This window comes from Perissodus microlepis, chromosome 3, assembly GCF_051167445.1.
Source record: "Perissodus microlepis isolate ML-2025 ecotype Zambia chromosome 3, ASM5116744v1, whole genome shotgun sequence".
NCBI classification, from domain to species: Eukaryota; Metazoa; Chordata; class Actinopteri; order Cichliformes; family Cichlidae; genus Perissodus; species Perissodus microlepis.
This window is the reverse complement of record NC_140463.1, coordinates 46574534-46591903: the sequence shown is the minus strand read 5'-3', so window position 1 is coordinate 46591903 and position 17370 is coordinate 46574534. Positions and strand designations below refer to the sequence as shown.

The window sequence follows — 17370 nt, the reverse complement described above, 5'->3', positions numbered from 1 at the left end:
AAATCCAGAAACTATTATAATGGTCGTCAAACCACAACATTATTGATACATATCAATAACGATGTCAAAGCTCGTCATTATTGGTACAAATTCCATCTTTATGGGGAAAAGAGTTCAAACAAACACCGTCTCTATCCAGTGTGATGGTAAAAGCAGTAGTTTTGAGATTTATTGATGTACCTTAAGCCACTCCTCGGCCTGTTCTTTGCTCTGCACAGCCAGCACCAGGGCGTCTGCACCTTGGTGGACAATCTTTAGTTCGTGCTTCTTTTTCTTGCCATCTTTAGGGATGTGTGTGATGCTGCACACTGACAGGTTCAGCTCCATTTGGGGAGTGTGGTCTTTGGAGGATTTGTAACACTGCATGGAGAGAAAGATTCTGTTTGTAGTGCAGTTTATGCTCACCATTTGTACGTACACAGACAGTAACATGCCTGAGTGTTTCTCACCAGCAGTTTGTTGTCTTTGATGACACAGAGGAGTTTGGTCCACTGGCCGAAGCGTTTCTTGCGCAGCAGGAATGCACAAATCCGGGCGTCCTTCACGAGGTCCATGGACGCTTCCTCAGAGGGCCACTGGTGACGCATCTTCTGGCTCTTCCCATCCTCCTCTTCCTCATCGTACGATTCATAGGAACTGCTCATGGCATCCGAGTCATAGTCTGAGAGGGCATGAATAGACTGCCCTTTATTTTATATTCAAATCAGGTAACGCAAAAACTTGGGACACACTCACTTTTTTCTTCAGAAGTCTGTAACATAACTACTGTTACATGATTGATGTGTTTTATATATTAGCTTGTCACTTACTGGAGGTGATGTATTCTGGAGCCTTTCCAGGACCTAAAGGAACCGCTTCCTCATAGTAGCCTTCTGGAAGAGATGAGCTGGGCAGGGGAGGGGGCCCGTTATTTGGAGTCTGCAGAGTGAACACAGGTTTCCTCTACTTTTAATAATGAAACTTCAAATGACATTTTAGCTGCTTTGAAACATGGCACTGAACTGATCTGGTCTAGAACCTTCAATCATTTCAGCACTTGCAATTCAACTGACAAAACAACAGCCCTCTACATTAACACTCACCAGGCACATCAAATGCTTTCATTCATGACGCCTGGCTCTTCTGTGCAGAGATGTTTTTTCAAACAAAAATGCTATACACTATTCCTGGGATTATTTCCTTTATTTCCTCTCATCATCAATAATGAGAGGAGATAAAAGACCAGTTTTACATTCAAATGTATCAATATTTTCATAAATCCTCATTCATACAAAACTCTACCCATCATGCCTCAAACACAAAGGGGAATTAAGGATACCAGCCATGATCTTTTGTCTTCAGTCTTTAAAGGTGGTGGCGATAATTCAAAATGATTAATCTCCCCATCTGCCTTTAATCATTGTCAGAACTACAAAAAGGAAGTAATTAGCTGCTGTAACATGAAGAAGGAGATATTCTTCTGGTCCAAGACAACTTAAAGGAAGCCATTAACAATGTTATCAGTGCAGCATTGAGCCTACTTCATTACTAAGTGTCACTTAATAGACACTGACAGAGCAAAACAGAGGCACAGTGGTTGCCTTTGTTTTGCTGAGGAGTCTTTCACTTTTCAGGTCAAAATCAGAAAATATTAGGTAGAAAGACGAGACAATATAATTAGACAGTGTCTGAAAGAGAAAACAAGAAAGTGTCAGTTACAGAAATCAAATCCGAAGTTGTGTTAAAGACACTAAAAATGGCTGAAATTATACCAACAGAAAGGTACTGACATAATTCCACAATGATTAACTGTGGTCTTAAATGGAGTTAAAATATTTTCATGCCATTATACTGCAGAGCTCATGAGCAGTGAAGCTGAAGGGTGGGGGTGAGACGTGCTTTGTTTGGACGTGTTCTCTTTGGCACTGCACAGTCCTACAAATCTAGTCAACAGGGTGAGGGATCAACTGCGCAGCCTGACGTGATCCGTCTTGGCTGCGTCGCACTTCTCAGACATTTCACCTCGTACTAAAACAGCACTGTGGCTACAAACATCAAATCTGATAATGTGGTTTAACACTGGAACAAATAGCTTAGTGGCCGGCATACGTCAATCCACATATATTTTTTCCATTGCTGTGGAGTTGGGAGTTTTTGAAAGTTCCCCATGGAGTGCTACGACTTCTGTGGAACAGCTTTTTGATGAGTGTGTCCTTGTTGTGTTTAATGGATTCTGAGGTTCTCTATTTTGATGTTGGTGATGTCACATAAGTAGTAATATAGATGTTTTCATAAAGCTTTAAAAACATAACCCTTCTTTTAAATCACTAATATGACCCAGCTGAGTGTAGCATAGCTTATTAATGTTTCTTCTAGAGCCTCAGTTTAATAAGCAGCCTACACAGAATACAAGCCAGAGAAACTCAAAGTGCATGACATGTTGTCAAGTTGTAAAGACCTTATAAGGCCACACTCTAAGCGTCCCTGAAAGCACTTTTAAAAAAGACCAAGCCCGGCTGCTATGGCTGCAAACTTATGGAAAACCTCTTTGATTTCCCTTTTTATTTTCTTTACTGATGGTATTGCCGATTTTCCAGTTATAGATGGAAGAAACATCATAAGTGCAGTCTAAGTCTACGTGCTATGGGCCTTAGGTTACAGCTGGCCCAATCAGGTGTCAGTGCTGCATTGATGTAAGCACCCATTACTGTAGCAACCTGGGACATAAAAAGGACTTGGCTCATGCTCTCAACTTCTTCAAAGCACAGAAAGTGTGTGTCACTACAACATGACAGTGCACTGTCCAAGATCACAGCGTTGGTCATAATTATGGCATTTCTGTAATGAAAGAGCACTATTGAATTTTGGTTGTACATGTCTATTAGTGAATTAAGATGCCAAGAAAAAGCCAATCTGTTATGAGTATCCTTTTTTTTATATTCTAGTATCTCTAGTGTTGAGTGGAGAGGAAAGCTGGGAGGGAGTGGGGAAGAGTTGTAGCAAAGGGGCTCGACTTGGACTTAAACCTGGGCTGTTCCGATTTTTTTTTCCTTTCTGTGGTAAGACAGTAGAAATGGTGACTCAAACATACAAACACACATATATGCTAAAAGTCACTCACTGAAGCCAAACTTGTGTGATGGTCTGTATCTCCATAGCAAGCTAAAATATTAGTCAAATAATCCCTTCTAAAATGCTCCAAAAGGATCCAACAGATACAGGTAGTTATAAAAATAACTTTTTAGCCCATTCGGGTTTGTTATGAAGGGGAGGACGTACAACATCACTTTTGTACCAGGGTGTAAATATGCTTTTCACTGCTGCAAAGATAGGCATTTTAACATCGGAGTCTATGGAAATTGACTGAAGCCAGCCTCAAAAGGCACCTCGAAGGACTGCAGTTTTTGCCACTTTCACGTAGGCTTAATTTGTTTTTAACCTAAAGGTTACCACTTGGTAAAGAAAAACAGCTGGGATCAAAGCTGATATGAAAAATACTAACAGAGTACAAGAAAAAGAATAAAACAGGTGAAGGACAAGGACCATGTGATCTGTTGAGTCCAGAAATCCAAAAATCCAGATTCTCCATTAACCATGAGACAGTGCCAAGAAATGTTACTGTAAGTGGCGAGAGGTCATTTTTAAATGAAAGATGAGAACATTTAAGATACACTAAAATGAGATAATGAAATAAGTTTAAATTAAAAGGTCAAAGCCTACATCTTTCATGCATTTTTGAATTATACTTTTGTGAGTATTTTGTGGTTTATGGTGGAAGGAATGCAATTAAAATACCGACTGAGGTGACCACACATAAGAATTGCATTTTGCTTAGTGGTGTCAATGTTCGTAAAACGTCTAACATGTCACTAACACTGAAAACATAATATTGGCGAAATTCTTATGTTAATAACTGAGCTAAGCCAACTCTTCATCCCTGAATCATTAGAAGAAATGAGGCATTTTGGGTCGAAAAGATGAAATATAAACACTTAAAAACAAAATAATCAATTATAAATTATTCAAAGTTCTGGGACCTGACACTTTCATTAATGAGGTTTTCCTTTCTCAAGCCAAACCACAATTCCCCATCCACCTGTTCATGTTCAGATGAAAAAATATCCAGTTTGTGTTATCTGAAATTCATTTTTGTTGAGCAAACCAAGTTTCCTTTTCTTCACCCCAAACACACCCTCATCCTCACCCCCTAATCCTTGTTGTTCATCCTCCCCACGTCTCCTTTTTCATCTATAAGTCAAGTGTCTGGCTGGGCCTCTAGCAGAAATCTTATTGCATCTCCTCTGGGGAAACAGCAGTTTGGTGAACTCACTTTTTGGCATGGATGTGCTGCCCTGTTAAACGCCAGCAACACTAGCGTTCTCCACCCTAGCCCAGCCCTAAAAAAACAAAGGAAAAAAATGTCTCCCTGGAGAAGAAGACAGAAAGAAAAGAAAGGCAGAGAAAGAAAAAGAATGAAAGCACTCTGCCCAGACAGTCTAACAACAGGGAATAATATATGGTTTAGAAACTTGACTTGTTTGTGCTGGTGGAGAAAGACTTTTGATATGGAAACTGCAGCGCCATATCTCACATCACAATAACTTCCTTTTAAAGACCCTTGAGCAGCGATAACACCATTAATAATCACACAGAAGTCGGTTGTTTGGCTAAGCATTTTGCCTGAGTGCAGTATTACACCAGCGAGAATGTGACCCCATGACACTGCAGCAACTCCAAGCTTGGAGGTGAAGAAAGAGCATTAGCACACATGAAACACACAAACGCACACACGTGTACAAATATACACCTGTGCACTTACACAAGTCACAGCACAACATCTTAGCTGTATCACACAAATGACCTGAAGCTTAACTACACTGCAATACAGGAGCATAATGAAGAAGAGCTGACTGTTGTCACAATGTATATAACCCATCTGTTAACCATAAACAAATGAAAAACACACACACTCCATGTTCACATGGAGAACGTGGCAGATCATTTGTTCCACAGATTTCTAAAACAGCCTGTTGTGATTGTGACTTAACATAATGTTTTTAATATTAGATTTTTATCATTTGGTTTTTAGTGTGTTTATTTAAATGTTTAATCTTGAGTTCTTAGTTCTAGTTCCTCTTTAAATTAGAGTTAGATTTTTCTCTCTATTTTCCCAATAGAAAGTTTATTTTTGTGCCTTTGTTTCTCTCTTTAGGTATTGTTGCTTACTTCCTTATCTTACTTTGTTAGTTGTTTTTCTGTATAGTCAGTTTTACTTCCTGTGATTTGGTTGATCGTTTGCATCTGTGTTTTATTTCTTCCCAAGTAGGGATGGGTATCGTTTAGGTTTTATCCGATACCGGTGCCAAACCGGTACTTTTGAAACCGTGCCGGTGCTTAAACGGTGCTCAAACCGGTGCTTAAAGAATGGAGAACACAACATTGGTCCAAAAACCTCTCATGTTCAGCTGTTTTTTTGTAAAAAGATAACAATGTTAGTCTTCTTTGCAGCTATAGGGCATATATGGTATCACTCTTGGCTGGAAGCAGTGCTTAAACAATGGAAAAAACACAAACTTTGTCCAAAAACCTCTCATGTTTAACTGTTTTCCACTTTTTCTTTGGTCATTTTAGCCTTTTTGGCAAGGGGGAAGGGAGTATCTGCCATCCAACAAGAAGACAGCCGCATGTAGCTATGATGATGTTTGCTAGTTCACCTTACATGCATTAATGTAATAACGTGGTTAGCCTACTCAACGTAAATTACACACGAACAACATTAAGCTACTCACACAGAAAAGAACGGCTGCTGCTGCATCATCATCCGTCATCATTTCTGCTACACTGACAGGGCTAGGGGCTGGGACTCTCCTCTTCGAGTTTTTGGGGGATGTTGCTAACTCCGGGTCCGATAACAGGCACCACACCTGCAGTAGATGTGCACGGAGTGAGGTCTCGCAGCAAGCTATCAAATACGGCGCATTTCTCGGCTTTTAAAAAAAACGCTATGCGTCGCCAGGTGTTTCATCAGATTTGAGGTGTTACCTCCTTTGCACAGTATCACCTTAAAGCACTTGTTGCAGGCTGCTGAGTTTGCATATGTTGTTGTGAAGTACACCCAGACTTTTGACCGGTCCTCCTTGGGCATTTTTAATCTGTAGCTCTGCTCTAAAAGAACGTACGTACCGGGACCCGCCTACTATCCTCGGAAACGTAAAATGATTGGCTAGAATCTAAAGTGTATCACAGCTCAGGAAAAAAAAGCACTGAAATAAAGCACCGAAATGTGTGCTGCTTTTCGGTCTGGTTACTACCGTTTATGTCAGAACCGATACCGGTACCCATCCCTATTCCCAACTGTGTCTAATTCCCATTATCCCTCAGTGTGTTAACATAGTCCAGTTATTCCAGAGGGGTGTACTGCAAAGCAAAATGAATGTCTTAGTGCATTATATAAAGCTTAAAGTTTTCACTATTTACCTGGATAAATCACAATATTCAATTCAATTCAATTTATTTATACAGCGCCAAATCACAACAACAGTCGCCTCAAGGCGCTTTATATTGCATACACCCTACAATAATACATACAAGGAAAAACCCAACAATCATATGACCGCCTATGAGGAAGCATTTTGGCGACAGTGGGAAGGAAAAAATCCCTTTTAACAGGAAGAAACCTCCATCTGCTGTGACCGGTTGGGGAGAGAGAAGGAAGACAGGATAAAGACATGCTGTGGAAGAGAGACAGAGATTAATGTCAAAAGAATGAGCAGAATGTTTTAATTTGCTGTTTCAGAATTTGTATGTTTTAATACTTGGTTCTAATGTGCTGTTGCGTCTATTTTACACCAGTGGAATTGCAGCAATTAGAACACAGTTGAATCAATCAAATTAACATCCCCCTGATCTGACAACAAACTAAAGGAATTTCCACATCTCCTTTATTAGTAGACAGTATTAGGACGTTTATAGTGATGTATACAGTAATGTATTCAGTTTAAGGGTTCAGAACGCTAATATGCATTCTGAAGTAAACCGCGTGCCCTCACCAATAAAATAATTATAAGGAAGAAAATGTTTATTTTACCCCTCTCTGTGTGATTAATCACAAGTTTTTCTGCAGCACTAGACTCGTCTTATTTGCAGTGTTGCATTTTGCTGTTTTTTATAGACCTAATTACTATTTTATCATCATCTGATGAGCTTCTTCAGTCTCAGCTGACTGCAGGTTTTAAAATTTATTTATTTTTTATTAAAAAAATGAACTTGTCAAAAAGTAGGGAGACCTGGAAAACATCCAAAATCGATAATAATTTAATTTACAAAGCTAAAACAATGTCTGAATAAATTGTGTATGAGTATTTGAGTCATTTGTATCCCTTAATCACCAAATCATAGGAATGAATTGATGTTTATGGAGTGTTGTTTTAATTTCCATGTATGCCTGTGTGTCATGTTATTTCACCTTTTTCTTAGTATAAAGGTGACCACAGTTTGGGGAGGAAATAGCTCACGAGTCACATACATGCACCAGTTACCCAGCTCATGCTGCTTGTGTGGGTGGACAACACAAAGGCCCTGATTTCCACTCCAGCAGTTGTTGTTTGCCACTACCAAGTCGCTTACATTGTCATAGTCAGAGCTATTATAGTTTTGTATTTTTATTTATTTTTATGTTAGTTTGAATTCTTTTCTTTTTTTAAAATCTGTTTGGTTTCCACACAAAGTTGTGAAATGAAAGAAAAGACAAATTTGCCATCAAAGTTACTGATTGTGTGAAAAGCACAATCACTATTACCAGTAATTTTCATTATTTTCATCATTTTCAGTATTTCTATACTTATTTTTATACTTATACTTTATATAGTGTTGCTTATACTTTATATTGCAAAGACCTTCCGATTTGCTTAAAGCAATTATATTAAAATTGTAAAGGGAGTTTTCATGACCCATCACGGCCTACATCAGGTCATGTCCATGGATGTGGATCCAAAATACCAGAATTCCACAGTCATAATGTGTAATTAGATAGTGGTAAAGAAGTCCTGACCTTGGTTTGGAGACTTTGAGTGGGAGGTTTGTCTGCTGCTCAGGCACTGACCTGAAACTCACATCTAAACATTTATGCCAAGTATCCATTTTTGCTCTGAGTAGGAGGACTGGACCTGAATAATGTTTCTGCCATGCTGCCAGCAGGACACTGGAATGGATAAACTGAGTGGACATACGAAAGCAACTCCCTTAGGAAAGGATCTGGAAAGGGAAAACTGCAGTAGTAGCTACAGGTTTTGACAGTGACACCCCTATCAAAACTGAATTTTGTTTTATTGGCTAATAAAGGCCTGAAACATAAGAAATGTTTATGTTTGTTCATCAGTATATCATAGAAACAGATTGAGAAATGTTTATGAAAAACAAAATTTGAGCCACTGCCAAAACGTTTGGCCATGCTGGCAAAAAAGATTTGAGAGAACAATTTCACAATTCTAAAGAAGCCGTGGCTTTGTCATTAATTGAAAGAATTAATTGAATATACCCAGAAAACTGAAATAAAATGTTCCTTTAATCTTCTCCAAAGAGTTTTCTAAGTGACTTGACTTCCTGGAGAACTTCCAAACTCTCACTGTGTCATCATTACAAAAAATATTCCAAAGCACTAGAAATATCTGGTTGTTGAGAATGCTAAAGTACAGGCCTGGGTAGAGTGTTAGTATATAATTTACCCAAGACAGTGTTTTTTTGTTCTTTTTTTTTTGTGTGTGTGTGTGTGTGTGTGTGTGGGGGGGGGGGGGGGGGGGGGGGGGGGGCGTGATGATTTGACTGAATTTGAAAAAAACATTTTGAAAAAAGAAGCTTATCCAACTCTGATGGGTATTCAATGTTTCAGTGTTTACTTGCAGTCCAAGTCCACTTCATAAAACATACACACTTCAAACCTAAAGGTAACAGAAATATAAAGACTTTGGTAACCATAGTTTGGGGGACATTTAAAACCAAAAAAGATTTATTTGAAGCTGGATACATGATTATTCCAGCTTTATTTATCCAGAGACTCCTGCTCTGATTCCAATGTCACTGCAATCTACATTTACTGAAGCAGTCTTACCAAGCACACCTATAACATTTTGAAATATTATGAAACCTTAATGCAGCACTGTAGCCCTGTTGCCTCACAGCAAGACAGTCCCGTGTTCAATTCCTTCATCAGACTTGGGTTTTTCTGTGTGGAGTTTGCATGAGAACTCTCAGTGTACTCTGGCTTCTTCCCACATTCCAAAAACATGCAGTTGTTGGGGTTAGATTAATTGTTAACTCTAAACTGTCTATAGGTGCGAATGGTTGTCTGTCTCTATGTGTTAACCCTGCGACACACTGTTGACCTGTCCAGGGTGTACCCTGCCTTTTGCCCCAAGACAGGCGGGATAGGCGCCAGCCCCCCCGGGGACCCTGAAGAGGATAAGCGACAGAAGATGGATGAAACATTATGTTCGAAGTTTGAACTATTGTCACTTAAGATAAAATTCACCAATAGATGGGACAAAATGTGGACACTTGCATACACCTTTTCCACCATATATTCTTTGAAGCTTGGGCATATGATCAAGTTAAAAATTCATGCTAGACTGCAAGTAAGGACAAAAATATAAAACTCTGTTGTCCTAGTTAACCATCAGCCTCAGGCTGATCCTGTGTGCCTCACCTTTGTCTCAAAGTAACCCTCAAATCATTAGCTTTTGAAAAATTGCATTTTAAAGCTCAATGCCAAATCAAAAAACAACTATTCTAACTGAATGAAGTTCAATTTCTCTTCTTCATGTTTGCATCTAAACAACAGGAGCTCAGTTATTCACATACAGTATGTCTGTTAATACATCTGGGTTATCAATTTGAGTTTTGTGAGAAACCAACCACAGCATACATTATGGTGGCTAGAGGAGTGGCTTCTGTCCAGTAGCAGCACTGAAAGTTTCATTGTTTGAGAGGGGAACTCAATCTGGAAGTCAGGTGATTAGCAAACCGTTAAACATTTCAAACAAGAGACACAGTAATACGGGACGAAACCTAAAAACTCTCTCTGCAGGACTGCAGGACCAAGCTCAGTGTCTGCCAGCCTCTGTGATACATATCTAAGTTTTCCAGCTCCCTGTTTATACATGAACCACCCATGCTAGTGTTACCTCTGACAAAACAAAACCTTTCACACAACTCCCATTTTTGAAACTTCATTCTTTGCTTCCCCCGCATCGTTTTTTACTTTTTCCTGCCTCAGCTGGGCCAGTTAAATGTGCGTTTTGCAGGACAGGTGCATTCACCAGAGTGCCGTTACTGGAGGAAGTGCCAGCTTGCCTGAAAAAATAACCAGAGTGAGACTCAGACTGGGTTGGGCATTTCCTCCATTTCTCTCACCTCACAATGAGGAGCCAGTGGAAGCCAGCATGAGCTGGTGGTCTGCAATTTTGGAAAGCAGGATGAGGTGGGCCAGGCCTAAGCCTGTCATATCTAAATAGTGTTCTGTATTGCAAATAAGTAAGAAGTCACCTCAGCGAAGCGGAGTTTCATGAAAATATTTAGACATATTATAGAAGTGCTCTGCACATTTGCTCTTTGTCTGGGTATGAACTCAACTAATCTGATTGCAACAAAGTGAAACATTTTACAGTTGGAAAATACATTTGCCAGTGTTTTCTGTTCAATAAGCTATCTAATAAGTCCCCCATTGTTTTCAAATTACCTGATATTATGTGATCCATCTGCATTTCTGTTCTGAAAGAATGACATTTCAGTACCAATACCATGATATGCTATCATGATCAGCCCCTCTAGCCTATACTGCCAGTCAACTGTCAGCATTTGGCTCAGACAAAAGGACCTTTTCCCAGACTTCTTTCATTCCAGTTAAAAGTCTGGCTATGTAGGACTATTTCCAACAAATAATCACAATTACCGTGATAACTGAGCCAAGGACTTAACTGCTAAACTGTCGAGTTTTAAAATAGGGTTGCAATATCTTCTGCAAACAAGCAGTTTCTTTAGTGGCCATTAGGTGGTGCCTTCAAGAAAACACTAGATTAAAGACCACCCTCGTCCTGCAAGCTGCTGTCACTACTGCTAACAGCCAACTGAATACAAGGTAAGTTTAAACTTCACCTCCACCGCATGCAGCAGTTCTCTGAATGTTTATTAATTCATAAAACACAAAAGGAAGTGTGTGGTATTTAAGATTAACCCTTAAATGGACTGGCTGATTTTATGACATGATCACTCAATTATATCTATATAGCTACAAGCATGATATCATACTGCCAGTAACCTTTTGAGAGAAAACCTAAAATTGTAATTTAGAAGCTCTTCAGGCTTACCCAATTCAATTCTTGTGAATTTATAGCAGCAGGAACTACATGGGATTATCAATCAGATCCACTATCTCTTTAGGCCACTAAAGGAATTTGGCTATTCATTTTCCATGCTCCAATAACCATTCCCATTTGTACACATGCTGTGATCAGACTCACTGAACAATAGTCCGACAGTGTATAGAGTACACTGTAGTATGAATTCATGGGTTAATGGTTAATCTTGGTCAAATACCTATCAGTTAGTAACCACAAAAGCTATTTTTCTACCGCGCACCCCTAACTTTTGTTTGGTTCAATTGTAAATTCTGTTAGTTCTCTACTAGACTGCAGAAATAGACTCAATTTTCCCTTCGTGCTTTATTAAGTCACTTCAATCACATCATGTGTCAGGGAAAAAAAAAGAAACTTGGCATTGTAAAAAGCCTTCAAATGCACTAGAGTGGGGGAAAAAGTTGTGAAATAGGTTTTCCATCCATGCTCCAGTTACTCAGTGGGGACTTTTTCCAAAGAGTGTTAGTAACTGAAACAGTTCTGGCCCTTAAGATTAACCATGTTGTGTGCATGTGTCATTAAGCAAAGACCTACTGCTTTCTGCAGTTAAGACCTATTCAATCTCCAATTTCCCACTTGTTTGGTTATCCCAGTGACAAAGCGTGACACCTTACAATATAATCTGTTAAACAACTTCATTTCCTGTCACAAGTCAATGACACAATACTGCTGATGTCATGAAATGCTTTGCTGTGGTATACCAAGCCACAAAGTAGGGAAACCCCACAGAGGAATTAAGTCAAATATGAAAACAGATTCATCAGCACCAAATGAAAAACACACTGCGTGGAAAAACTCCTGAAGACAAATAATTTCTGAGGCCATACAAAAGTAAAACAGGGCTGGTTCAACTCAATATGTTTGATAGCAATCCAACTGTTGCCACGCACGCACCGTGTAGCTTGACACTGTACAGTGACACATTTAGTTGGGTGAGTGTTTCCCCTTCAGGCTAGGAATAATTTGGTTTGGCAATATACAGCAATATAGTCTAAGGAGCTTGGAAAGAAAAGCATCTGGACTTCTTTAAGTTTCCTTGAAGACGTTTCACCTCTCATCCAAGAAGCTTCTTCAGTTCTAAGAGCAATTGGTGGAGAGTCCCAGATTTAAGCCCTATTGGAGTGTCCCCTAGAGGGTCTTGGACCCCCCTATTGATTCTCTACCTACCCACGCTCTTAGAACTGAAGAAGCTTCTCGGAAGAGAGGTGAAACGTCTTCAAGGAAACTTAAAGAAGTCCAGATGCTTCTCTCTCCAAGCTCCTTGGACTATGATGACCTGGATGCCTGAGAACCTTCACAGACATACAGCAATATACAATGTTTTATAAGTGAGTAAAAAACACTCAGAGAAGATGGTGGGTTAAAAAACAAAGATTCCTCACAACTTCAAGTAATACATAACCATACAGAAGACTGTATGGTTATAGTACTAGCTACATTTGTGCTGAGATGAATATCCATCTTTAAAAAAGGCCTGGGAGGGAGGGATGTCTGAATCAAAATGAGAAGAGGAGGAAATGAATTCCAAATGAATTCTAGACATACGGATCTACGGATGATGCAGCCCTGTTACCGTGTATAGCATGTCGACCACGTGAGCACACTTCTGTGACGTGAATGCTTGAAGCACGGAAGAACGGGATGCTCGGCGTGAGTTTCTCATGCATGATACAACTAACTTTAGTGTGCATTACATGGGTAACTAATGGTGTGCGGGAGGGTCTGTGTCAGGGGAAAGGCAAGGGAAGAGAGGAGAAAGGGAGAGGTGGCACTGTTCTCCAACATCAACACAGATGGAAATCATTTGTGTTTCAACTAGCAGGAGGACTGGTTCACATTCTGCTCGAACAGTGCAGCCCTTAGGATACAGCCGAGGAAACGAATCCTGACTTGAAGGTGACTGCAGCAAACGTTAGAACTCAAAAAATCATCAAAAATTCCTAACACTTGAGGTTGCAGTCTAAGAATTTTCTTCTTCTCTCTGGTTTACAGTATTTGTTTTGTGGTGTGGGGATCTTAGACACAAACCTTTACCTTGGGCTTGCGGGACTTTTAAGAGCAGCTTTAACTGTTTTTTGTAACATAAATGTCGAATGAACTGTCAAAGCAACTGGGGAAATTGTTTTGGACCCAAAACAGTTCTGCACTGCTGTGTGCTCGAAATGTTGGTAAAAGTAGTTGTGAGTAGTAAAACAAAAAAAGCTTGAGACCCAAGTTAAAATTCAGATTCATCAAAACTGAATGTTTGTTCCATCGCTATTAAAATTTAAAAAAAAATTTAAAAAAAACACAAATCAATGGTGCACTGCCACAACAGATGACTTTAAATATCTCACCTCCTTTTTTCATCACGTGACAGCATGAAGCATGAACAATGCAGAAACATTTTAGGCAGATGTTTACTATTTTTCCATTGGGTGGAGCTCCATTCTCAATCTGGAAGTCCATTTGTTTTCTTTAAAGGAGTTTAATGGAAACGCACAATTTACATTTTATTTTCCAGTATTCTTCTTTAAACTGCTCAAATTTTGGATGAAAACCATTCATGTGGCTGAAACGTCAAGCTTTTTGATGACAGCAATGTACTTCATGCCAAAGATAAAAGAGAAATATTAATGTAACATAAATCCTGAATATGAAAAGTGACAGGATGACAAGAAGAGGACTTCAGTGGGATTTTTGTCATACTTATTAGTCATTATGATCCAATCAGAGCCAGACCTTGTTTTTACTGTGTTTCTGTGCATTTACGTGTGGCATGTAGCACATTGTAAAATGGTGCTGTGATCCTCTTCCATGGAGGAACGTAGAGATTTATAAGGTGAGTGTTGTGGAAAGGATCAATCTGACATAAAAAGGTTCAGCTGCTCTGTCAGCAAACCCAATACTTGTACGGATTAAAGGCTTGGCATATTTTCTAACTTTCTAAAAATTGCTTTGTTGTTTTGTCTGTCTTTGATTAGCAGGCATCACCAACATGTCCAGTGTACACAGATAAATATATTTAAGGTGACAAAATATTGTGACCTTGGATATTGTTGCTGTTGCATCAAACAATTATTGAACTTTAGTTATATTTATACTGAGAAAAAACATGATCAGTAGTGTTATTGTTCTGTAGGTTTACAGATATTCTAGTTTCTGGGTTATCTGGCACTCAACTCTTGGAAATGAAGTTATTCCAGATGACAGCCTATTCCATCATCTCAGACTTGTAACCCTATCACACTGTCACGAATCAGTGCTGTTAACATTATGGTTTTGGAGTTTTGGTGAAAAACTTTAAAGTGGACACTACCCCCTTTTTGTTGTACTTTTATATAAATATATAAAGACCAACTTTATATGCACATACAATTAGGGAAAGACAATATAGTGGCTCAAAGTAGACCAGTTTCAGCTTGATAAACTAAAACAGGATCCAGTGGAAGTCTGTTTGGTTAGTGGATATCCTGCTCTGTGTGTGTGTGTGTGTGTGTGTGTGTGTGTGTGTGTGTGTGTGTGTGTGTGTGTGTGTGTGTGCGTGCGTGCGTGTGTGTGTATGAGAGTCAATCACAAGTTTGCCCTTGGGAAAGAATTGGAGTAGTTTATCATGTTCATCATGTCTTTGTTTCTTTATTTTCCTCTGCTCATGCAAAGGCTAATGGGTGTCACACATGTGACTGTCATGCTCTGCTAAGAGCTACACTGTGTTAACATGCCCCACTAAGTTTGTAAAAACACTAAGAATGTCTTTTCAAGATCGTATATACTCTTGAACAAAGGCCTTAAGATGTGCAAAAAATGCCACAAACACCTGGAAATACAATTATTTTAACAAGCAAATAAGTTCTGAAATGGACTAAATGTGAGGACACACTGCAGAACAATTCAGCAGTAAATAAACTTATCGTGGAAGTCTGTGCAAAGCCATTTGTCTTCTTTTGCACTTCATATACTAGCAGAATATTTTGGAAGAGTCTTCAATCTGCATATTGTTTGTGTTTGAGTAATAAATTCCAATACCACTGTCCTCTGATTAAGTATTGTACATCAAGTGAGGTACTCTAAACTAAGTATTCCTTATGTAACTGTTAGTAATCAAAATGTGGAAGCTAAGGACTGATTCAGCTTCTAAAGGCACAGGCTCTTTATGTACGTGAGTGTCGGTTTGGCTTTGCATTGAGGCTCAACGGGTCAGAAAGAGACTGTCTTCCTTGTCTATTATTTCACCAGATTGCTCTAGTCCATGTTCCACTTCACCAACACCAACTAAAGACTGATGCCGTATAACACAAATAACTGCAACTTCTCATGACTAACAAGGTTGTTTTTCATCAACATGAAATCTTTGTTTCTTTAACTCTCTATCCTGTTTACTCTTTTCTTTCTAGCCGCCTCGTCTCTCTTTTCCTCTTAACCGTTTGTCCGTTGTTTCATTTGCACGCGGTGGAAATTTTGCAAGAAATGAAGAGTGGAGAAAGAGAGCACAACACTTTTTTCCTCAGTCTGGACAGCTTCTCCAGAGGTCAGCGTGGAAATGTGATAGATGGTAATTTCAGAGCAGAGACTGCAACAGGGAGACAGAGAGCTGGCACAAAATAAAAGACAGTAGCTGGGTTTCCATCCAAGTATATTTATGAGAATTATACTTTACTGCTGCAACTCTGCAAACCCTGCACATATATTACTCAGAGAGGTTTTCTTCTAATGTGAATGGCTCTATTTAACCACTTAATATATTTTAGCTGCTTTCTTTTCTATTCTCTTTTCTGCTGATGAAAATCCCTGCTGTTGAATGTTTGTCACAGCTTATGCTGTCGTTAGTATTATGATTACTTTGTACACATGTAAAGCCAGTGTCCAGAGCATAATATTGTTGGATAAAGTGTATAAAGTATGGTTGGATGATTTTGGACGAATATATCAACTAAGAGAGATTTATTCATCTATTTATCTGCCCATGAGTAAGTTTGCTAATAATGCCTATTTGAAGCTAAGAGAAGGAGTCAACTGAAGAAATAATAGCACTGTTTAACGGCATCCTCTTCCAGTTGCAAGCAAATGCACCCTCCTGAGAGTGCGCCCAAACGTGGCGATTTATTCACTCAAACTCATAACGGAAAGAAAGGCAGTAGTCTATGTTCAGAAAAAAACAAAAACATTTTATTTAAATTAAAACAACACACAATGGTGGGGAGGGAAACAAGGAGAAACTGGCGTCTTTTTCCACTATAACCGTGTTTACAGGCTGTTCCAGTGTTTATCTGTCTCCCACACTCGACCAAACAACAAATACAAAATTCAACAAAAAGTAAGTTAAAAATCAAAATGCTCAACCCAGTCCTGAGTGGGTCTCCTTCAGCCAGTGATGAAGACCTGCTAAAAACTTCACTCTTTCCATAAAAGACAGAAAGAGTTGTGTAATTGTGTGCCTATGTGTTTTGTTTAAATAAAGGAAAGCACCGAACAGGGCCGAGAGTCTGGGGTGTCGTGCAAGGCTCTGCTATGTATTTTCTTATGTTACTGGTTCTGATTGGGGCAGCAGAGAAGAGAGACAACAAGCAGAGACACAGAAACATCAGAAACTCCTCCTCCTCCTCACTCGCCTAGTTTTCTGGGAAAACCTCGGCTGTGATTTCCAGACACACACTGGGGTCACCAGAGGAGGCTGAGGCTGACGACTGGTTCTAATTACAAACTGCACTGTAAGGCCTTGTGCCTTGGAATGTGTGCGTGTCCTGCGTGTGTGTGTGAGTAAGATGTAGAACAAGGTGTTGTGGCTTATTGCTATGAAATAAAGGCTTTGCAAGCCATCACAGCCACCTGCTTTTTATCACAGGCATCTGTTCCCACAATAATGGCAGACACACACTGTTATTCTTCACACTGGGTCTTTTACATGCACATCTCACTTTCACAATAATGACACACATCACTGTTTTAACAGAGATGTTACGGTCCTCATTGACTGTCATGGTGATGTGAGGCGCAGTACGAGAGA

General features: G+C 39.4%; 1 protein-coding gene across 3 annotated transcripts in view; it reads right to left on the bottom strand.

Moving 5' to 3' along the window:
• The window catches only part of afap1 (actin filament associated protein 1), a 92484-nt gene that overhangs the window by 18349 nt on the left and 56765 nt on the right, over positions 1–17370 (bottom strand). For all 3 annotated transcript variants that reach the window (XM_084924642.1, XM_084924641.1, XM_084924643.1), the window contains exons 4-6: positions 810–918; positions 450–661; positions 181–360 (exon numbers count right to left, since the gene is read on the bottom strand). In XM_084924642.1, coding sequence (XP_084780768.1) covers positions 181–360; positions 450–661; positions 810–918 — 501 coding nt within the window. The remainder of the gene's footprint in view (positions 1–180; positions 361–449; positions 662–809; positions 919–17370) is intronic.